The following is a 22,313-nucleotide window of genomic DNA, read 5'->3' as shown; positions in this document are numbered from 1 at the left end:
GCAGGGGACAGTATAGGCTTCCAGTGTAGGCCTGATGACAATCACAGAATGTCATTACATAAATGTTCTACCTTTTGGTCATGTAGTGTACAATGAGGGAAAAAAGTATTTGATCCCCTGCTGATTTTGTACATTTGCCTACTGACAAAGAAATGATCAGTCTATAATTTTAATGGTAGGTTTATTTGAACAGCGAGAGACAGAATAACAACAACAAAAATCCAGAAAAACGCATGTCAAAAATGTTATAAAATGATTTGCATTTTAATGAGGGAAATAAGTATTTCCCTCATTAAATAAGAAATAAGTACAGCTCTTAGACTAAAAGTTCATTATCATAATTTTCACAATTTCACAGTATTATTCCAACCTCATAGTGTGGAAATGTATGTAAAACACAACAAACCACATTTTTGACTGCACTGCGCCTTCAAAAGGAGAAAAAAGAATGACTCCCACATTAGAAGGGAAAGAGCGACAGAAGAGGATGGGGAGAGTGGCTGCTTGTGTAACTGGAGGGTGGAGGGATGGGGAGAGTGGCTGCTTGTGTAACTGGAGGGATGGGGAGAGTGGCTGCTTGTGTAACTGGAGGGTGGAGGGATGGGGAGAGTGGCTGCTTGTGTAACTGGAGGGTGGAGGGATGGGGAGAGTGGCTGCTTGTGTAACTGGAGGGATGGGGAGAGTGGCTGCTTGTGTAACTGGAGGGATGGGGAGAGTGGCTGCTTGTGTAACTGGAGGGTGGAGGGATGGGGAGAGTGGCTGCTTGTGTAACTGGAGGGTGGAGGGATGGGGAGAGGGGTTACAGGTGACAGCTTAGGTGTAGACCACAGGAGGCTGCTGAGGGGAGGACATCTCATAATAATGAATGGAATGGTATCAAACCTATGGAAACCATGTGTTTGATGTGTTCAATAACATTCAATTTATTCCATTCCAGACATTATTATGAGCCCTTCTTCCTCAAATAATAAGGTGCCACTGGCTGTGGTGTAAGGCACCTGATATCACTCCTGACAGATGGAGGAGAGAGGATGGAGGAGAATGGGCAGCTCTTTTCATGAGGGGTTGAAATGCCTATTTCTGTGTTACTGTTAAACCATGCCCCTTATTCTCTGTCTCTGTCTGTCTCTGTCTGTCTGTCTGTCTGTCTGTCTGTCTGTCTGTCTGTCTGTCTGTCTGTCTGTCTGTCTGTCTCTGTCTGTCTGTCTGTCTCTCTCTCTCTCTCTCTCTCTCTCTCTCTCTCTCTCTCTCTCTCTCTCTCTCTCTCTCTCTCTCTCTCTCTCTCTTTCAATTTCCTTGCCCCTCTAATTTGTTTCTCACCTCCTCCCTCATATCCATTGTATAGAGAAACGGCTGTTCAGAGGGAGTCACAGTGTGTGGGGAGCATGCCATAATGCGTGTTGTGCTCACTTCCTGTGGATGTGTGTGTTTGCTCTCCATCATCTCTCCCCACTGAGGCTCGCCTTTTCCCCACTATGGATCCCCTGTTTTTAAGCCTGAAGGGAGGCTTGCTATGTATCACCATATTGACCAATCCTAGCCAGAGCCAGGCTCACCAAACACTTGTTGCCGGGTAGGATTCACCCTTCTTCAGAGTCAGCTTAAAGCCTGTCACATTTTTCCAAGTCAACAGTTTGTGAATATATTATGACGTTTTGTTCGATTTGGGGTTTGGACGTTTTTTTTCTTTCTACGCCCCTTCGTTGGTGATTGGTCAACAGTACTACTGCTAGTAGGAACTATGGACAGGATTCTTCAATTAAATGTTTGTTGTCTTTCAACAAGAGACAACTAGTTTTCTTGCACATTTTTCATTTGAGAAATACTGCACAGAACATCTTAATTAGATTTAAAATGACAGATTTCATGATTTTATCTTACATAAATTCAGACTATTTTGTCTATGTTGTTGCTATGGCATCTCTAAAGGGACAAAGAGTAATATTGCCACTTTTTTCAACATTTTCAAGCTAAAGTATGCGAGGCACAGATGTTCACTTCACCTAGCCGAGTTCTGCTAGGAGCAAACCCAACCTAGTATGGGGGGGTTCTTCCCAGTATATCTTGCCTGTTAATATTCTCTCTCTCTCCTCCCATCTCTGTCTTTCTCTCTTGTACACAGTTCTCCAAAGAGATTCTTGCTAATATTTATTCAGCATACATCGATAACTTTCTGAACGCCAAAGATGCAGTGAGAATCGCAAAAGAGGCCAAGCCGGCATTCCTCAAGTTCCTGGAGGTGAGTGTGTATGTCCACTGTCTATCTGAGTGTGTGTCCACTGTCTATCTGAGTGTGAGTGTCCACTGTCTATCTGAGTGTGAGTGTCCACTGTCTATCTGAGTGTGAGTGTCCACTGTCTATCTGAGTGTGAGTGTCCACTGTCTATCTGAGTGTGAGTGTCCACTGTCTATCTGAGTGTGAGTGTCCACTGTCTATCTGAGTGTGAGTGTCCACTGTCTATCTGAGTGTGAGAGTGTCCACTGTCTATCTGAGTGTGAGAGTGTCCACTGTCTATCTGAGTGTGAGTGTGTCCACTGTCTATCTGAGTGTGAGTGTGTCCACTGTCTATCTGAGTGTGAGTGTGTCCACTGTCTATCTGAGTGTGTGTGTGTCCACTGTCTATCTGAGTGTGTGTGTGTCCACTGTCTATCTGAGTGTGTGTGTGTCCACTGTCTATATGAGGGTGTGTGTGTCCACTGTCTATATGAGTGTGTGTGTGTCCACTGTCTATATGAGTGTGTGTGTGTCCACTGTCTATATGAGTGTGTGTGTCCATATATGACACTTGTAGGGGAGTGTGATGCACGGACTTGTCTTTAGCTAGTGTGTGTGTGTGTGTGTGTCTCTGTGTGTGTCTCTGTGTGTGTCTCTGTGTGTGTCTCTGTGGTGTGTCTCTGTGTGTGTCTCTGTGTGTGTGTGTGTGTGTGTGTGTGTGTGTGTGTGTGTGTGTGTGTGTGTGTGTCTCTGTGTGTGTGTGTCTCTGTGTGTGTGTGTCTCTGTGTGTGTGTGTCTCTCTCTGTGTGTGTCTCTCTCTGTGTGTGTCTCTGTGTGTGTGTGTGTGTGTGTGTGTGTGTCTCTGTGTGTGTGTTTGTCTCTGTGTGTGTGCGTTTGTCTCTGTGACTGTGCGTTTGTCTCTGTGACTGTGCGTTTGTCTCTCTGTGACTGTGTGTTTGTCTCTCTGTGACTGTGTGTTTGTCTCTCTGTGACTGTGTGTGTGTGTGCGTGCGGGCGGGCGCAAATCCTGTCCCTCCTGCTCGTCCAATATCAGTTTTCTCAGGAGGTTTTCTTTAGAAAGAGACACTTGATCACTGATCCTCTGATGCTGGGTGAACGTTACACAACTTGAAATGATCCAAACAACGCTGAGCCTCTCACAACAAAAGACAACCGTCTTTCCTGTAGTGTTGTCTTGCCAACGTAGGGGTGTGACGCAGACGGTAGGTCACACTAGAACATTCTTCACGTGGTGGTGAGGATTCTCCGTACCACCACGCTGTCTCTTGAAAACCACTGATGTGATTATATTGTTAACGTAGATACAACGAGCTGTGGCTCAAAGCAGCTTCAAAAACGTTTTCAGTCAGACATTCACGCTTGTCATACAACGTTGAAATATCTAGCCAACATTTTGAATTGAATAACATTTCTTGTGAACTTCAGAGCTGTAAAGATTTGACACTTTTAAAGGCAACTACAAACACATACCAGTAGTAGTCATTAGTCCTGGTCTAGTCTATATATTCATACCAGTACTATCATTAGTCCTGGTCTAGTCTATATATTCATACCAGTACTATCATTAGTCCTGGTCTAGTCTATATATTCATACCAGTAGTAGTCATTAGTCCTGGTCTAGTCTATATATTCATACCAGTACTATCATTAGTCCTGGTCTAGTCTATATATTCATACCAGTACTATCATTAGTCCTGGTCTAGTCTATATATTCATACCAGTAGTAGTCATTAGTCCTGGTCTAGTCTATATATTCATACCAGAAGTAGTCATTAGTCCTGGTCTAGTCTATATATTCATACCAGTACTATCATTAGTCCTGGTCTAGTCTATATATTCATACCAGTAGTAGTCATTAGTCCTGGTCTAGTCTATATATTCATACCAGTACTATCATTAGTCCTGGTCTAGTCTATATATTCATACCAGTAGTAGTCATTAGTCCTGCTCTAGTCTATATATTCATACCAGTACTATCATTAGTCCTGCTCTAGTCTATATATTCATACCAGTACTATCATTAGTCCTGGTCTAGTCTATATATTCATACCAGTACTATCATTAGTCCTGGTCTAGTCTATATATTCATACCAGTACTATCATTAGTCCTGGTCTAGTCTATATATTCATACCAGAAGTAGTCATTAGTCCTGGTCTAGTCTATATATTCATACCAGTACTATCATTAGTCCTTGTCTAGTCTATATATTCATACCAGTACTATCATTAGTCCTGGTCTAGTCTATATATTCATACCAGCAGTAGTCATTAGTCCTGGTCTAGTCTATATATTCATACCAGTACTATCATTAGTCCTGGTCTAGTCTATATATTCATACCAGTACTATCATTAGTCGTGGTCTAGTCTATATATTCATACCAGTACTATCATTAGTCCTGGTCTAATCCATATATTCATACCAGTACTATCATTAGTCCTGGTCTAGTCTATATATTCATACCAGTACTATCATTAGTCCTGGTCTAGTCTATATATTCATACCAGTAGTAGTCATTAGTCCTGGTCTAGTCTATATATTCATACCAGAAGTAGTCATTAGTCCTGGTCTAGTCTATATATTCATACCAGTACTATCATTAGTCCTGGTCTAGTCTATATATTCATACCAGTACTATCATTAGTCCTGGTCTAGTCTATATATTCATACCAGTACTATCATTAGTCCTGCTCTAGTCTATATATTCATACCAGAAGTAGTCATTAGTCCTGGTCTAGTCTATATATTCATACCAGTACTATCATTAGTCCTGGTCTAGTCTATATATTCATACCAGCAGTAGTCATTAGTCCTGGTCTAGTCTATATATTCATACCAATACTATCATTAGTCCTGCTCTAGTCTATATATTCATACCAGCAGTAGTCATTAGTCCTGGTCTAGTCTATATATTCATACCAATACTATCATTAGTCCTGCTCTAGTCTATATATTCATACCAGTATTAGTCATTAGTCCTGGTCTAGTCTATATATTCATACCAGTACTATCATTAGTCCTGCTCTAGTATATATATTCATACCAGTAGTAGTCATTAGTCCTGGTCTAGTCTATATATTCATACCAGTACTATCATTAGTCCTGCTCTAGTCTATATATTCATACCAGTAGTAGTCATTAGTCCTGCTCTAGTCTATATATTCATACCAGCAGTAGTCATTAGTCCTGGTCTAGTCTATATATTCATACCAATACTATCATTAGTCCTGGTCTAGTCTATATATTCATACCAGTACTATTATTAGTCCTGCTCTAGTCTATATATTCATACCAGTAGTAGTCATTAGTCCTGCTCTAGTCTATATATTCATACCAGCAGTAGTCATTAGTCCTGGTCTAGTCTATATATTCATACCAGTACTATCATTAGTCCTGCTCTAGTCTATATATTCATACCAGCAGTAGTCATTAGTCCTGGTCTAGTCTATATATTCATACCAGTAGTAGTCATTAGTCCTGCTCTAGTCTATATATTCATACCAGCAGTAGTCATTAGTCCTGGTCTAGTCTATATATTCATACCAATACTATCATTAGTCCTGGTCTAGTCTATATATTCATACCAGTACTATTATTAGTCCTGCTCTAGTCTATATATTCATACCAGTAGTAGTCATTAGTCCTGCTCTAGTCTATATATTCATACCAGCAGTAGTCATTAGTCCTGGTCTAGTCTATATATTCATACCAGTACTATCATTAGTCCTGCTCTAGTCTATATATTCATACCAGCAGTAGTCATTAGTCCTGGTCTAGTCTATATATTCATACCAATACTATCATTAGTCCTGCTCTAGTCTATATATTCATACCAGTAGTAGTCATTAGTCCTGCTCTAGTCTATATATTCATACCAGTACTATCATTAGTCCTGGTCTAGTCCATATATTCATACCAGTACTATCATTAGTCCTGGTCTAGTCTATATATTCATACCAGTACTATCATTAGTCCTGGTCTAGTCCATATATTCATACCAGTACTATCATTAGTCCTGGTCTAGTCTATATATTCATACCAGTACTATCATTAGTCCTGCTGTAGTCTATATATTCATACCAGTACTATCATTAGTCCTGGTCTAGTCTATATATTCATACCAGTAGTAGTCATTAGTCCTGCTCTAGTCTATATATTCATACCAGTACTATCATTAGTCCTGCTCTAGTCTATATATTCATACCAGTACTATCATTAGTCCTGGTCTAGTCTATATATTCATACCAGTATTAGTCATTAGTCCTGCTCTAGTCTATATATTCATACCAGTACTATCATTAGTCCTGGTCTAGTCTATATATTCATACCAGTACTATCATTAGTCCTGCTCTAGTCTATATATTCATACCAGTAGTAGTCATTAGTCCTGCTCTAGTCTATATATTCATACCAGTAGTAGTCATTAGTCCTGCTCTAGTCTATATATTCATACCAGTAGTAGTCATTAGTCCTGCTCTAGTCTATATATTCATACCAGTAGTAGTCATTAGTCCTGGTCTAGTCTATATATTCATACCAGTACTATCATTAGTCCTGCTCTAGTCTATATATTCATACCAGTACTATCATTAGTCCTGCTCTAGTCTATATATTCATACCAATACTATCATTAGTCCTGTTCTAGTCTATATATTCATACCAGTAGTAGTCATTAGTCCTGGTCTAGTCTATATATTCATACCAGTAGTAGTCATTAGTCCTGTTCTATATATTCATACTAGTAGTAGTCATTAGTCCTGCTCTAGTCTATATATTCATACCAGTACTAGTCATTAGTCCTGGTCTAGTCTATATATTCATACCAGTACTATCATTAGTCCTGTTCTAGTCTATATATTCATACCAATACTATCATTAGTCATGTTCTAGTCTATATATTCATACCAGTAGTAGTCATTAGTCCTGTTCTATATATTCATACTAGTAGTAGTCATTAGTCCTGCTCTAGTCTATATATTCATACCAGTACTAGTCATTTGTCCCGGTCTAGTCTATATATTCATACCAGTACTATCATTAGTCCTGGTCTAGTCTATATATTCATACCAGTAGTAGTCATTAGTCCTGCTCTAGTCTATATATTCATACCAGTACTATCATTAGTCCTTGTCTAGTCTATATATTCATACCAGTACTATCATTAGTCCTGGTCTAGTCCATATATTCATACCAGTAGTAGTCATTAGTCCTGTTCTAGTCCATATATTCATACCAGTAGTAGTCATTAGTCCTGTTCTATATATTCATACTAGTAGTAGTCATTAGTCCTGGTCTAGTCTATATATTCATACCAGTACTATCATTAGTCCTGCTCTAGTCTATATATTCATACCAGTAGTAGTCATTAGTCCTGTTCTAGTCCATATATTCATACCAGTACTATCATTAGTCCTGGTCTAGTCCATATATTCATACCAGTAGTAGTCATTAGTCCTGGTCTAGTCTATATATTCATACCAGTAGTAGTCATTAGTCCTGGTCTAGTCTATATATTCATACCAGTACTATCATTAGTCCTGCTCTAATCTATATATTCATACCAGTACTATCATTAGTCCTGCTCTAGTCTATATATTCATACCAGTAGTAGTCATTAGTCCTGGTCTAGTCTATATATTCATACCAGTAGTAGTCATTAGTCCTGCTCTAGTCTATATATTCATACCAGTACTATCATTAGTCCTGCTCTAGTCTATATATTCATACCAGTAGTAGTCATTAGTCCTGGTCTAGTCTATATATTCTGGGTGATGTGAAAAAACGTCATCATTTCACTGGCCTCATCTCTGGCGAGCTCCAATTGGCTTTCGCTGATCACTGTTATCAAAACTTGCCATTCACACTACAAGGGCAGTTCCTCACTAGTCATCACAGATGACTCGTTACAGACAGAGCTGAGACATGGAGCTCAAAACATGTGGACGTCTAGGTGTCTAGTTCAGTGTGTGTGTGTGTCTGTGTGTATAATTTGTATGCGTGTATAGTGTGTGTGTAGTTTGTGTATAGTGTACGTGTGTGTGTTAAATTCTTTATTTAACTAGGCAAGTCATTTAAGAACAAATTCTTATTTACAATAACGGCCTACCCCGGCCAACGCTGGGCCAATTGTACCCTATGGGACTCCCAATCACGGCCGGTTGTGATACAGCCTGGAATCGAACCAGGGTCTGTAGTGACGCCTCTAGCACTGAGATGCAGTGCCTTAGACCACTGTGCCACTCTGGAGCCCCCCCTGTATAGTTTGGCCCCCCTGTATAGTTTGTGTGTCTGTGTGTGTGTGCATAGTGTGTGTGCATAGTGTGTGTGTCTGTTTCTCCAGTCACCTATCAGCTGTTGTTTTTCTCCCCTCTATAGTTGACCTTTGACCAGATTAGATGATGACTGTTTAAAAGTCACAGGTCTTCTTCAGTGACTCGGTCACAGGAGTGTGACTGATCAGAATGTGGAACCATACCGCCATCTAGTGTCTGTGGAGAAACCAGACAGATTATTCACACTGTATGGCTCATAAGTACGTCTGACTAGAACTCTGCCCCGTTCTCCCCTTCTTTCTCTTCTCTCTCTCCCTTTCTCTCTCTTCTCTCTCTCCCTTTCTCTCTCTTCTCTCTCCCTTGTTTCTCTTCTCGCTCCCTGTCTCTCTTCTCGCTCCCTGTCTCTCTTCTCGCTCCCTGTCTCTCTTCTCGCTCCCTGTCTCTCTCTTCTTTCTCTCCCTTTCTCTCTCTTCTCTCTCTCCCTTTATCTCTCTTCTCTCTCTCCCTTTCTCTCTCTTCTCTCTCCCTTTCTCTCTCTTCTCTCTCTCCCTTTCTCTCTCTTCTCTCTCTCCCTTTCTCTCTCTTCTCTCTCTCCCTTTCTCTCTCTTCTCTCTCTCCCTTTCTCTCTCTTCTCTCTCTCCCTTTCTCTCTCTTCTCTCTCTCCCTTTCTCTCTCTTCTCTCTCTCCCTTCTCTCTCTCCCTTTCTCTCTCTTCTCTCTCTCCCTTCTCTCTCTCCCTTTCTCTCTCTTCTCTCTCTCCCTTCTCTCTCTCCCTTTCTCTCTCTTCTCTCTCTCCCTTTCTCTCTCTTCTCTCTCTCCCTTTCTCTCTTCTCTCTCTCCCTTTCTCTCTCTTCTCTCTCTCTCTCTTCTCTCTCTCCCTTTCTCTCTTCTCTCTCTCCCTTTCTCTCTCTTCTCTCTCTCCCTTCTCTCTCTTCTCTCTCTCCCTTCTCTCTCTCCCTTTCTCTCTCTTCCTCCTCTCTCCCCCCCCACAGACCAGTATGCGTGAGAACAAGGAGAAGCAGGCCCTGGGTGATCTGATGATCAAGCCTGTCCAGAGGATCCCCCGTTATGAGCTGCTGGTCAAGGTGAGTCTCCTCCCCTCTAACTGGTCAAGGTGAGTCCCCTCCCCTCTGTCTAACTGGTCAAGGTGAGTCCCCTCCCCTCTGTCTAACTGGTCAAGGTGAGTCCCCTCCCCTCTGTCTAACTGGTCAAGGTGAGTCCCCTCCCCTCTGTCTAACTGGTCAAGGTGAGTCCCCTCCCCTCTGCCTAACTGGTCAAGGTGAGTCCCCTCCCCTCTGCCTAACTGGTCAAGGTGAGTCCCCTCCCCTCTGTCTAACTGGTCAAGGTGAGTCCCCTCCCCTCTGTCTAACTGGTCAAGGTGAGTCCCCTCCCCTCTGCCTAACTGGTCAAGGTGAGTCCCCTCCCCTCTGCCTAACTGGTCAAGGTGAGTCTCCTCCCCTCTGCCTAACTGGTCAAGGTGAGTCCCCTCCCCTCTGCCTAACTGGTCAAGGTGAGTCCCCTCCCCTCTGCCTAACTGGTCAAGGTGAGTCCCCTCCCCTCTGTCTAACTGGTCAAGGTGAGTCTCCTCCCCTCTGTCTAACTGGTCAAGGTGAGTCTCCTCCCCTCTGTCTAACTGGTCAAGGTGAGTCTCCTCCCCTCTGTCTAACTGGTCAAGGTGAGTCTCCTCCCCTCTGTCTAACTGGTCAAGGTGAGTCTCCTCCCCTCTGCCTAACTGGTCAAGGTGAGTCCCCTCCCCTCTGCCTAACTGGTCAAGGTGAGTCTCCTCCCCTCTGCCTAACTGGTCAAGGTGAGTCCCCTCCCCTCTGCCTAACTGGTCAAGGTGAGTCCCCTCCCCTCTGCCTAACTGGTCAAGGTGAGTCCCCTCCCCTCTGTCTAACTGGTCAAGGTGAGTCTCCTCCCCTCTGTCTAACTGGTCAAGGTGAGTCTCCTCCCCTCTGTCTAACTGGTCAAGGTGAGTCTCCTCCCCTCTGTCTAACTGGTCAAGGTGAGTCTCCTCCCCTCTGTCTAACTGGTCAAGGTGAGTCTCCTCCCCTCTGTCTAACTGGTCGAGGTGAGTCCCCTCCCCTCTGCCTAACTGGTCAAGATGAGTCCCCTCCCCTCTGTCTAACTGGGTTAAAGTTCGAGGTGAGTTCCCAGGCTTCTCCTGGCCTAGCTGTTTCCTCAATGTCAACCAGTTCAGTATTTACGGCCTGCGTATGAAAGATGAAGGTAAACATGTGTCTTTGGATTCATATTCTCCTGCAGATGAAGCTTCCTTTACTTGGTCGTAAAATCTGTGTCCCTGTTCTCTAGGATCTGTTGAAGCACACTCCTGAGGAACATCCAGACCACCCGTTGCTATTGGACGCCCAGAGAGACATCAAGCGATTGGCTGAGAAGATCAATAAGGGGCGTCGCTCTGCGGAGGAGGTGGAGAGAGAGACACGCGTCATGCAGGAGATAGAAGCCCACATCGAGGGCGTAGAACACGTCAGAGATGTACGACTCTCACATTTATATATATCATTTATATATATATATATACTCACATAGCAAAAGAAAGAAATCTCAAAGTTGATGGTACTGTAATAATGATTCTAATCTCTCTCTCTCTGTCAGATCCTAAACCCAATGAGGAAGTTCCTGAGACAGGAGATGGTGATGGAGGCGGTGAGACTGAGACTGAATGATTGACAGTGTGACATTATGATGGTCTTCCAGACTGACAGCAGAAACCATAGATACTCTGCTGAGAGACTGCCCTCTGTCAGATATCAATCTAGATAACAGATAAGAAGGATTGGATGTCTCTCTCTCTCTGTCTTTTTCTCACTCTTTCTTTCACGCTTTCTCTCACTCTTTCTCTCTCGCTGTCTGTCCATCTGTCCCTCTCTCTCTCTCCGTCTCTCTCTCTCTCTTTCTCCTCTCTCTATCTGTCTCTCTCCTCTCTCTTTCTCCTCTCTCTCTCCTCTCTCTTTCTTCTCTCTCTCCATCTCTCTCCTCTCTCCAGTCTCTCTCTCCACTCTCCTCTCCTCTGTCTCTCCTCTGTCTCTCTCTCCACTCTCCTCTCCTCTCTCTCTCCTCTGTCTCTCTCTCCTCTCTCTCTCTCTTCTCTCTCTCTCCCCTCTCTCTCTCTCCATCTCTCCTATCTCACTCTCTCCTCTCTCTCCTCACTCAACTCTCTCCTCTCGCTCCCCCCTCTCTCTCTCTCTCTCTCTCTCTTTCTCTCTCTGCAGAAGACCGTGGGGGGTAAGAAAGACCGCTCTCTCTTCCTCTTCAGTGATCTGCTCATCTGCACCACCCTAAAGAGGAAGTCTGGATCCCTGAGACGCAGCTCCATGAGCCTGTGAGCTTCTCACACACACACACACACACACACACACACACACACACACACACAAACCTGCAATGTAGCTGCTTGAGCTTCTGAGTCACAATATAGAATGACAACAGACAGATCAGTCCATCTTGTATTTTTCCACTCCACTCACTAACAATCCTCCTGGGAATCCCTGTTTGATGAGTAGAGACTGTATGGGTTAATGTTAGGTCCCTAACCTAACCCCTACGTTTACCACATTGGGGTATAAAAGAACTAGAGACCTTTAGTTTTCAACCTAATCTACGTTCCTATACGCCAATATGTGGACTGTCTGTATCCGGGGAGCATTCTGTTCACAGCCCAGCTTCACATGCGTACCAGACTGAATGTGCACAGGAGGCAGCTCATCACGTCATCCAGAAACATGGCAGACATTGGATGAATATAAAGTGTTAATATCTTTGTGATTAACAAAAATCGGCCTCTGCGACAGTTATTTGAGTAATTCAGTGGATGTTTTGTGCACAAAAATGATGACTAAAGGAATTTTCAAATGGGGACTTCTCTATGGGGCCGTCTATGGAAACTGACTTTCTGGGCTGGACTTCAGTTAAACTGCAGTACTGAAGCAAGACTGTAGTAGTCAAAACCGGAACCCTGGTCCCTTGGTTCACCCATAGAGATAGATAGCCCTGGCCCCTTGGTTCACCCATAGAGATAGATAGCCCTGGCCCCTTGGTTCACCTATAGAGATAGATAGCCCTGGTCCCTTGGTTCACCCATAGAGATAGATAGCCCTGGCCCCTTGGTTCACCCATGGAGATAGATAGCCCTGGCCCCTTGGTTCACCCATAGAGATAGATAGCCCTGGCCCCTTGGTTCACCCATAGAGATAGATAGCCCTGGCCCCTTGGTTCACCTATAGAGATAGATAGCCCTGGCCCCTTGGTTCACCCATGGAGATAGATAGCCCTGGCCCCTTGGTTCACCCATAGAGATAGATAGCCCTGGCCCCTTGGTTCACCCATAGAGATAGATAGCCCTGGCCCCTTGGTTCACCCATAGAGATAGATAGCCCTGGCCCCTTGGTTCACCCATAGAGATAGATAGCCCTGGCCCCTTGGTTCACCCATAGAGATAGATAGCCCTGGCCCCTTGGTTCACCCATAGAGATAGATAGCCCTGGCCCCTTGGTTCACCCATGGAGATAGATAGCCCTGGCCCCTTGGTTCACCCATAGAGATAGATAGCCCTGGCCCCTTGGTTCACCTATAGAGATAGATAGCCCTGGCCCCTTGGTTCACCCATAGAGATAGATAGCCCTGGCCCCTTGGTTCACCCATAGAGATAGATAGCCCTGGCCCCTTGGTTCACCCATGGAGATAGATAGCCCTGGCCCCTTGGTTCACCCATAGAGATAGATAGCCCTGGCCCCTTGGTTCACCCATGGAGATAGATAGCCCTGGCCCCTTGGTTCACCTATAGAGATAGATAGCCCTGGCCCCTTGGTTCACCCATAGAGATAGATAGCCCTGGCCCCTTGGTTCACCTATAGAGATAGATAGCCCTGGCCCCTTCGTTCACCCATAGAGATAGATAGCCCTGGCCCCTTGGTTCACCCATAGAGATAAATAGCCCTGGCCCCTTGGTTCACCTATAGAGATAGATAGCCCTGGCCCCTTGGTTCACCCATAGAGATAGATAGCCCTGGCCCCTTGGTTCAGCCATGGAGATAGATAGCCCTGGCCCCTTGGTTCACCCATAGAGATAGATAGCCCTGGCCCCTTGGTTCACCCATGGAGATAGATAGCCCTGGCCCCTTCGTTCACCCATGGAGATAGATAGCCCTGGCCCCTTCGTTCACCCATAGAGATAGATAGCCCTGGCCCCTTGGTTCACCCATGGAGATAGATAGCCCTGGCCCCTTGGTTCACCCATAGAGATAGATAGCCCTGGCCCCTTCGTTCACCCATAGAGATAGATAGCCCTGGCCCCTTGGTTCACCCATGGAGATAGATAGGGCGCTGCCCATACTAAGACGTCTTTTTGGCTACTAGAGGCCTCTATCATTCTCTATGGGTTCATCCCATACTCTGCCGTGTTAAATAAAAGGAGACTGTCTTGCTGCCCCCTGGTGTTGCCTGAAACACATTACGTTTTCTGCATCGTACACAGAAATAACTGTTTTTCTCCCTGTCCTCTCGTCTTTCTATCTCCCTCTCTTTCCAGGTACTCTGCCGCCAGTGTGATCGACACTTCCAGTAAATATAAGTTCCTGTGGAAGCTTCCCCTAGAGGATGTGGAGATGGTGAAAAGTAAGTCTCCCGAGGGCTCATGGGATGTGTCGTTTATATGTATCTGAGATTATACTGTAGTTCTTCCTGTATCCCAGTGTTCATGGGATGTGTAGTTTATAGTCTGAAATTACCTTCATGTATTTACATTTTTTAGTTTATTTTGTAAATATTTTCTTAACTCTATTTTCTTAAAACTGCATTGTTGGTTAAGGGCTTGTAAGTAAGCATTTCACGGTAAGGTCTACACCTGTTGTTTTCGGCGCATGTGACAAATACAATTTTATTTTATTTTGATATGTATCTGAGATTATACTGTAGTTCTTCCTGTATCACAGTGCTCATGGGATCTGTAGTTTCCTGTGAGTATCAGAGGTCAGATGTCATCATCTCTTTTCCTGTATGTAAGGCCCCTCCCAGGCAACCAACAAAGAGACCATCCAGAAGATGATTGGTCGACTGGACGAGGACCTGAGTACACTGGGACACATCAGCAAACTATCAGAGACTCTCAGCTTCTCTCACCAGGTAACACACACACACACACACACACACACACACACACACCTCACATCTAGCAAATCTCATACACACATACACAATTACATTTAGTTTCTCTCTCTGAGAAACCTCCTTTAACAAACCTAATTTCTCTCTCTCCTCAGTCTCTGGATGATGTGATAAAGGATCTGATGGCGTCAGTCCACAGGGAGCTTGCAGAGAAACAGTCTCTAGCCTTCAGTATGACCTTCCTGCCCACCAAGCTGGAGCTGACCACCGCCTCGGCAGAAACCAGCTTCGTCTTCGAGTTCAGCTCCCCAGACATACGCAGCAACTTCCAACAGGCCTTCGAAGATGCCAAGAAGCAACTGGGTATGAGAAAACACCTTTGTTATTTAACATTATATTACAGGTATAGTTCACTCGTCTTTCTCTTGAGATTAAACTCTAAGTTAATAACCTCCATTTCGCACTTCCTTTGTCCTGTGTGTGTGTGGTGTGTGTGTGTAGCAATGAATAAGGACCAGTGGGACCCAGAGTTCCTGAAGGCTATCCCCATTATGAAGACTCGTAGTGGGATGCAGGTGAGAGACCAGCCTGTCCTGGTAGTGTGACATGGTTACCTGGCCATTCTGACTGTCTATGGTAAAGCTCAGGGTTTTGTGATGGAGAACACGCCTACTTAAGTATTCATAGTCCTTTTCCTCCTATCCTGCCTCTCCGTCCCCAGTTCTCCTGTGCCTCCCCCAGCCACAGTTGTCCAGAGAGCAGCAGTGAGGTGTGGGTGTGTAACAGTGATGGTTATGTGGGCCAGGTGTGCCTGCTGAACATCAGAGACCAGCCCACTGTAGAGGCCTGTATCGCTGTCTGCTCTGCTAGGATCATCTGCATCGCCGCAGTCCCTGGACTCAAGGGGAGGTTGGTACACAGAGCAGAGAGTACAAACACACACGTATCAGTCCCTGGACTCAAGGGGAGGTTGGTACACAGAGCAGAGTGTACAAACACACACGTATCAGTCCCTGGACTCAAGGGGAGGTTGGTACACAGAGCAGAGTGTACAAACACACACGTATCAGTCCCTGGACTCAAGGGGAGGTTGGTACACAGAGCAGAGTGTACAAACACACACGTATCAGTCCCTGGACTCAAGGGGAGGTTGGTACACAGAGCAGAGAGTACAAACACACACGTATCAGTCCCTGGACTCAAGGGGAGGTTGGTACACAGAGCAGAGTGTACAAACACACACGTATCAGTCCCTGGACTCAAGGGGAGGTTGGTACACAGAGCAGAGTGTACAAACACACACGTATCAGTCCCTGGACTCAAGGGGAGGTTGGTACACAGAGCAGAGAGTACAAACACACACGTATCAGTCTTTACTGTTGATGTCCTGCAATGCTTGTAATGCTAACGTTACTGACTTCTAACCAATCAGCATCCTGCAACCTGTGTCTCCTAGGGAACGTGGAGTGGACCCCTTCCCAGCCCCTCCCCGTGTAGCTGTTGACCCCACCCCATCCCAGCAGCAGCTACACATCTCCATTTCTCATTCGTCGCTGCAGCTGACCGAGCCCCCTTCAGGGGCGGGGCCAGAGTTAGTTCCGTTTGACAGTGATGACACGGACGATGAAGATTCTCCTAGCCCCTCCTCCACTCTGCAGAGCCAAGCCAGTCACTCTACTGTGTCATCCAGCTATGGCAGTGAGTACACACACACACACACACACACACACACACACACACACACACACACACACACACACACCCAAGCCATCCATTCATCCAGCCCTGGTAACGACTATGCACACAAACACCCTGACTGTCCTTTGTCCCTGTGTCCTAGATGAGGAGGGGTCTGGTTCTAAGGACATGGCTACAGAGACCACCAGTAGTGAGGAGGAGCAGGACTACCCAGAGGCCAGTCCTTATGGAGCTCCAGGCAGGCTAGGGGTGGGTGGAAGAGGTCGACCCAACAGCGAGAGCCCCATGGACGGGAGAGCGATGCGCCGCTCCTCCCGGGGATCCTTCACTAGAGCCAGTCTGGAGGATCTGCTCAGCATTGACCCGGAGGCTTACCAGAGCTCTGTGTGGCTGGGTACAGAGGACGGATGGTAAACACACACACACACACATACACACACACACATATACACACACATATACACACACACACACACACAGACACATACACACACATACATACACAGACACACGTTGAAATCCTAACTCAGTGTTTTGAAATCTCTCTGTCAGTATCCATGTGTACCAGTCATCAGACAACATCCGCAACCGTAAGAACAGCATGAAGATGCAGCATTCTGCCCCCATCCTGTGTATTCTGTGAGTCTGGCTGGTTTCATGTTAACCCACATCAGAGAAGTCTACCACTTTATCTTGACTTTATTTGGTGATTTACTTCTTCAGTGTCTGACAATCTCCTCCCTCTCTTCTCTCAGCTACCTGGACAACAAGGTGTTTGTGTCCCTGGCCAACGGAGATGTGATCGTCTACCAGAGGGAGGTGGGGAGTTTCTGGGACGCCCAGTCATCTCAGACGTTGAGTCTGGGCACGCCCAGTAGTCCTGTCACTAAGATGGTCCCGGTCGGAGGGAAGCTGTGGTGTGGTTCACAGAACCGCATTCTCATCATCAACGCATCCACATTGGTGCAAGAGGTATGATCACTTTACAGTCCAGTCCAGTCACAAGATGGGTGGACGGATGGAACAATGGGTGACTGGATGGATGGACTGATTTTTTTATTTTTTAATGAAACCTTTATTTAACTAGACAAGTCAGTTAAGAACAAATTCTTATTTACCATGACAGCCTAGGAACATTGGGTTAACTGCCTTGTTCAGGGGCAGAACGACAGATCTTTACCTTGTCAGCTCGGGGATTCAATTTAGCAACCTACCTGCCTCTAACCACTAGGCTACCTGCCTCTAACCACTAGGCTACCTGCCTCTAACCACTAGGCTACCTGCCTCTAACCACTAGGCTACCTGCCTCTAACCACTAGGCTACCTGCCTTTAACCACTAGGCTACCTGCTGGTTACTAGTCCAACGCTCTAACCACTAGGCTACCTGCCTCTAACCACTAGGCTACCTGCTGGTTACTAGTCCAATGCTCTAACCACTAGGCTACCTGCCGCCCCTGATGGGTGGTTGTAACCTCTCTCTCTCTCTCTCTCTCCTGCAGCACTGGTTCCAGGTGGGCACAGACAGCAGTAGGTGTGTTACCTGCATGGTGAGCTACGGCCAGGGGGTGTGGCTGGCGCTCCAGGGTAGTGCCCAGATCAGACTTTACCACGCCCAGACCTGGGAAAGCCTGACGGAGGTGGACGTGGCGCCCGCCGTGCACAAGATGCTTGCAGGTAACACAGAGCACACACCATAAGTGTCCAAAACATCGTAGACCTTTACTGCCTTAACGACGGCAGTTAAAATACACACACACACACACACACACACACACACACACACACACACACACACACATTCATTCAGCACATTACATCTCTTAACCAGTAGATGGCAGCACCAGTTCTAAATAAAACATTTGTCCTCTTCGCCCTCCTCTCTCTCTGGCCTTCCTCTCCCTCTCACCTTACCCTCCACCATTCTCATCCCCTCCCCAGGTTCAGATGCGATCATCCGGCAACACAAGGCAGCGTGTTTGAGGATCACAGCTCTCCTGGCCTGTAAGGACCTGCTGTGGATCGGGACCAGTGCAGGGGTGGTCCTGACCCTGTCTATTCCAGCCGTCAGCTCTGGGACTGTGTCAGGGACGCTGCGGTCACCTCTGACCCCCATGGGCTCCGCTCATGGACACACTGGTCATGTGAGATTCCTTACCTCCATAGAACTACCTGAAGGCTTCGACGTCAACTTCCCCCTGCCCGCTGATACCACAGGTAACCATGTCACTTCAAGCACCATTATTTCTTACAAACACATTTGTCATACAATGTTTAAATGCATACTTCCATATTTATGACCTTTGAACTCTGTCTCCAGCCCAGAGTGGTGTTGACGGGGGTAATGGGGGTCTGCAGAGGCGGGACTCCTCTCACCGACGAGCCTCCGCCCTCCTGCCCGTCAAAACCAATCAGCTGGTGATCTCAGGTGGCGACGGCTACGAGGACTTCCGGCTGACCAATAGCAGCAGTGAGACAGTAGGGCGGGACGACAGCACCAACCACTTATTGCTGTGGAGGGTCTAAGCCAATCAGCCGGCCCCATTTATTAAAGCCCACCCCCTAAGCACCAGCAACATACAGTACTGCCTTGGAGAGTCCCCTGACCCCTTTAAACCCCACCCTCAGCTGAAACCGCACACAAACCCCGCCCTCCTCCTCTTTAAACCCCTCCCCCTTTTTATTAGGTCCAGTTTTTTTGTCCTTTGCTCAATCTTCTAATCTCTCTGTGCATGGATGTTGTTAGCCCAGACTGAAAAACTACAAGCCCTCTTCAAACCAGGTTTCTGTTGTTTTAGTTTGTTCCGATGCAACTGTGTGTGTTGTTAATCGCTGAGTGGTGTGTGCTTGGTGTTTTGGCGTGAATCACCGTCCACATGTATTGCTCAGTCTGTGGACTTCATGTCATAATGAAACTCTACAGACTTTACTTGGAGAGAGGGAACAAGAGCGAGAGAGAGAGATTGGGAAAGTGACTGGAGAAAAGAGATTAGATGAAGGATATGGAGGGAAAGCAAGAAAGAAAGAGAAGGAAATAGAGAGGGAAAGAGAGTGTGGATGAGGACAGACTGATCAGGTGAAAGGATAAGAAGAGAGAGAGAGATTGAGGCAGACATGGTGAAAGGCGCGTGATGGGAAGAGGATTGTGAACTCTGCAACAAGCCAAATGATGGGCTGATGGAAGTAACAATGGAACAAGGAGTTTGAAGAAGGGCCTGAGGAGTGGGGTCAAACATCCATCTTGGGATTCCACTTTTTGACCCACACCATGCGAACACTCCATCCTAGGGAGGAGAGGAGAAAGGGATGGAAAAGGGAGTGAAGGAGACTAAAGAGTAAACATTATAAAAAAATAACCAATGTGCAATATATGGCAAGGGTACCTACTAAAACTATACACACACACACACACTTTCTTCACTCGTTTGACAAAACACAGCTTGTCTCTCTGTAGCCTATGACTCACTGATACATACACCTCTTTCTCACCCTTAATCACTTTTGTGTTTGTTTTTTATTATTTTAAAGATTTGTTCTATTTTGAAAGAACTGAAACAGCATCGCACCACTACAATGAAGTGTGTTTTAAAACATTTATTTTAGAGGTCGTAGTAGCAGAGTGTTTGTACAGTATTTATGTTTTTGATTTTAGCTTTGTATTTTTTACAGCGCTTAATTTATAGATGTCTTTTTCTCTCTTTCTTTGCCTCTAAGAGATTGTTATTTACAAGAACTCTGACACACAGCACACACACACACACACACACAAACCAGTGTCCTCAAGCTCAAGTGGGGATAGTGTTTAATGTCTCCAAGCCACGAGAACTACCCTGCAAACTATCTGGGTCACCTTCAACCACTCCAACCGAATGCATTAACATTAGGCTAATTCCCCCACTGTGAGCCAATGAAGAGGCTAACCGATAATCAGACGCGACAGGTAGCCTAGCGGTTAAGGGCTTTGGGCGAGTAACCGAAAGGTCGCTGGTTCGAATCCCCATGGCGACTAGGTGAAAAAAATCTGACAATGTGCCCTTGAGCAAGGCACAACTCTAACTGCTCCTGTAAGTCGCTCTGGAAAGAGCGTCGGGTAAATGACTCAAATGTAAATATAATCGGATAACCTGGTCCTTTGATACTCAACTGCTGCTAGATTGCTCCTCTGTAGAGGTATGTTAGTGGAGCAGCCTGTCTCTGTGTAGAGGTATGTTAGTGGAGCAGCCTGTCTCTGTGTAGAGGTATGTTAGTGGAGCAGCCTGTCTCTGTGTAGAGGTATGTTAGTGGAGCAGCCTGTCTCTGTGTAGAGGTATGTTAGTGGAGCAGCCTGTCTCTGTGTAGAGGTATGTTAGTGGAGCAGCCTGTCTCTGTGTAGAGGTATGTTAGTGGAGCAGCCTGTCTCTGTAGAGGTATGTTAGTGGAGCAGCCTGTCTCTGTGTAGAGGTATGTTAGTGGAGCAGCCTGTGTCTGTAGAGGTATGTTAGTGGAGCAGCCTGTCTCTGTAGAGGTATGTTAGTGGAGCAGCCTGTCTCTGTAGAGGTATGTTAGTGGAGCAGCCTGTCTCTGTAGAGGTATGTTAGTGGAGCAGCCTGTCTCTGTGTAGAGGTATGTTAGTGGAGCAGCCTGTCTCTGTGTAGAGGTATGTTAGTGGAGCAGCCTGTCTCTGTGTAGAGGTATGTTAGTGGAGCAGCCTGTCTCTGTGTAGAGGTATGTTAGTGGAGCAGCCTGTCTCTGTGTAGAGGTATGTTAGTGGAGCAGCCTGTCTCTGTGTATAGGTATGTTAGTGGAGCAGCCTGTCTCTGTGTAGAGGTATGTTAGTGGAGCAGCCTGTCTCTGTGTAGAGAGGTATGTTAGTGGAGCAGCCTGTCTCTGTGTAGAGAGGTATGTTAGTGGAGCAGCCTGTCTCTGTGTAGAGGTATGTTAGTGGAGCAGCCTGTCTCTGTGTAGAGGTATGTTAGTGGAGCAGCCTGTCTCTGTAGAGGTATGTTAGTGGAGCAGCCTGTCTCTGTGTAGAGGTATGTTAGTGGAGCAGCCTGTCTCTGTGTAGAGGTATGTTAGTGGAGCAGCCTGTCTCTGTGTAGAGGTATGTTAGTGGAGCAGCCTGTCTCTGTAGAGGTATGTTAGTGGAGCAGCCTGTCTCTGTGTAGAGGTATGTTAGTGGAGCAGCCTGTCTCTGGGTAGAGGTATGTTAGTGGAGCAGCCTGTCTCTGTGTAGAGAGGTATGTTAGTGGAGCAGCCTGTCTCTGTGTAGAGGTATGTTAGTGGAGCAGCCTGTCTCTGTGTAGAGGTATGTTAGTGGAGCAGCCTATCTCTGTGTAGAGGTATGTTAGTGGAGCAGCCTGTCTCTGTGTAGAGGTATGTTAGTGGAGCAGCCTGTCTCTGTGTAGAGGTATGTTAGTGGAGCAGCCTGTCTCTGTGTAGAGAGGTATGGTAGTGGAGCAGCCTGTCTCTGTGTAGAGAGGTATGGTAGTGGAGCAGCCTGTCTCTGTGTAGAGGTATGTTAGTGGAGCAGCCTGTCTCTGTGTAGAGGTATGTTAGTGGAGCAGCCTGTCTCTGTAGAGGTATGTTAGTGGAGCAGCCTGTCTCTGTGTAGAGGTATGTTAGTGGAGCAGCCTGTCTCTGTGTAGAGGTATGTTAGTGGAGCAGCCTGTCTCTGTGTACTTGCTAAGTGCTCTGTACTTTAGCCAAGTGTGGAATTATTGTTGGTTATTGTGTCCATGTTATTGTGTTGTCACGTTGGGCAGACTGTGTGGAACCATGTGGATTTTTTCTACTTATATTTCCATGGTCCCGCCCACCCACCTCTGTTTTCACAGTAACTGCATACTACATTTATAAACACTACATTGTAGGATATGAAGCATGCTAGCTTTCATGTTAATCAAGTAACAGAATTGAGTAGGATATCACTGTGGCAAAGACATTCAGAATTTACCATTCACACTACTTCTAACCGTCATAATACATTTCTGTTGCCATCCTAGTACA

General features: G+C 45.7%; 1 protein-coding gene across 4 annotated transcripts in view; it reads left to right on the top strand.

The window, feature by feature from the left end:
- LOC106581424 (rho guanine nucleotide exchange factor 17) overlaps nucleotides 1-22,313 on the top strand; it is a 97,115-nt gene that overhangs the window by 74,577 nt on the left and 225 nt on the right. Inside the window, exons 4-21 of one of the 4 annotated variants that reach the window (XR_014381934.1) lie at nucleotides 2,123-2,239; nucleotides 9,499-9,591; nucleotides 10,820-11,005; nucleotides 11,126-11,176; nucleotides 11,743-11,852; nucleotides 14,058-14,143; nucleotides 14,532-14,650; nucleotides 14,788-14,995; nucleotides 15,134-15,207; nucleotides 15,354-15,541; nucleotides 16,089-16,330; nucleotides 16,473-16,740; nucleotides 16,883-16,969; nucleotides 17,086-17,302; nucleotides 17,831-18,005; nucleotides 18,270-18,545; nucleotides 18,649-20,768; nucleotides 20,897-22,313. The exon at nucleotides 20,897-22,313 is cut by the window's right edge and continues 225 nt beyond it. Coding sequence is in view for 1 of the 4 variants with exons in the window: in XM_014163480.3 (XP_014018955.3) it covers nucleotides 2,123-2,239; nucleotides 9,499-9,591; nucleotides 10,820-11,005; nucleotides 11,126-11,176; nucleotides 11,743-11,852; nucleotides 14,058-14,143; nucleotides 14,532-14,650; nucleotides 14,788-14,995; nucleotides 15,134-15,207; nucleotides 15,354-15,541; nucleotides 16,089-16,330; nucleotides 16,473-16,740; nucleotides 16,883-16,969; nucleotides 17,086-17,302; nucleotides 17,831-18,005; nucleotides 18,270-18,545; nucleotides 18,649-18,854 (2,703 nt within the window). In the remaining 3 variants the exon portion in view is untranslated. Of the gene's footprint in view, nucleotides 1-2,122; nucleotides 2,240-9,498; nucleotides 9,592-10,819; nucleotides 11,006-11,125; nucleotides 11,177-11,742; nucleotides 11,853-14,057; nucleotides 14,144-14,531; nucleotides 14,651-14,787; nucleotides 14,996-15,133; nucleotides 15,208-15,353; nucleotides 15,542-16,088; nucleotides 16,331-16,472; nucleotides 16,741-16,882; nucleotides 16,970-17,085; nucleotides 17,303-17,830; nucleotides 18,006-18,269; nucleotides 18,546-18,648 lie in introns of all 4 variants that reach the window. The other 3 variants (XR_014381935.1, XR_014381936.1, XM_014163480.3) reach the window with 3 other exon arrangements.

The sequence above is a fragment of the Salmo salar genome, chromosome 20 (genome assembly GCF_965601325.2).
Source record: "Salmo salar chromosome 20, fSalSal1, whole genome shotgun sequence".
Lineage (NCBI taxonomy): Eukaryota > Metazoa > Chordata > Actinopteri > Salmoniformes > Salmonidae > Salmo > Salmo salar.
Note: the sequence above shows the minus strand (reverse complement) of the source record. Positions and strands in the feature narration are given on the sequence as shown.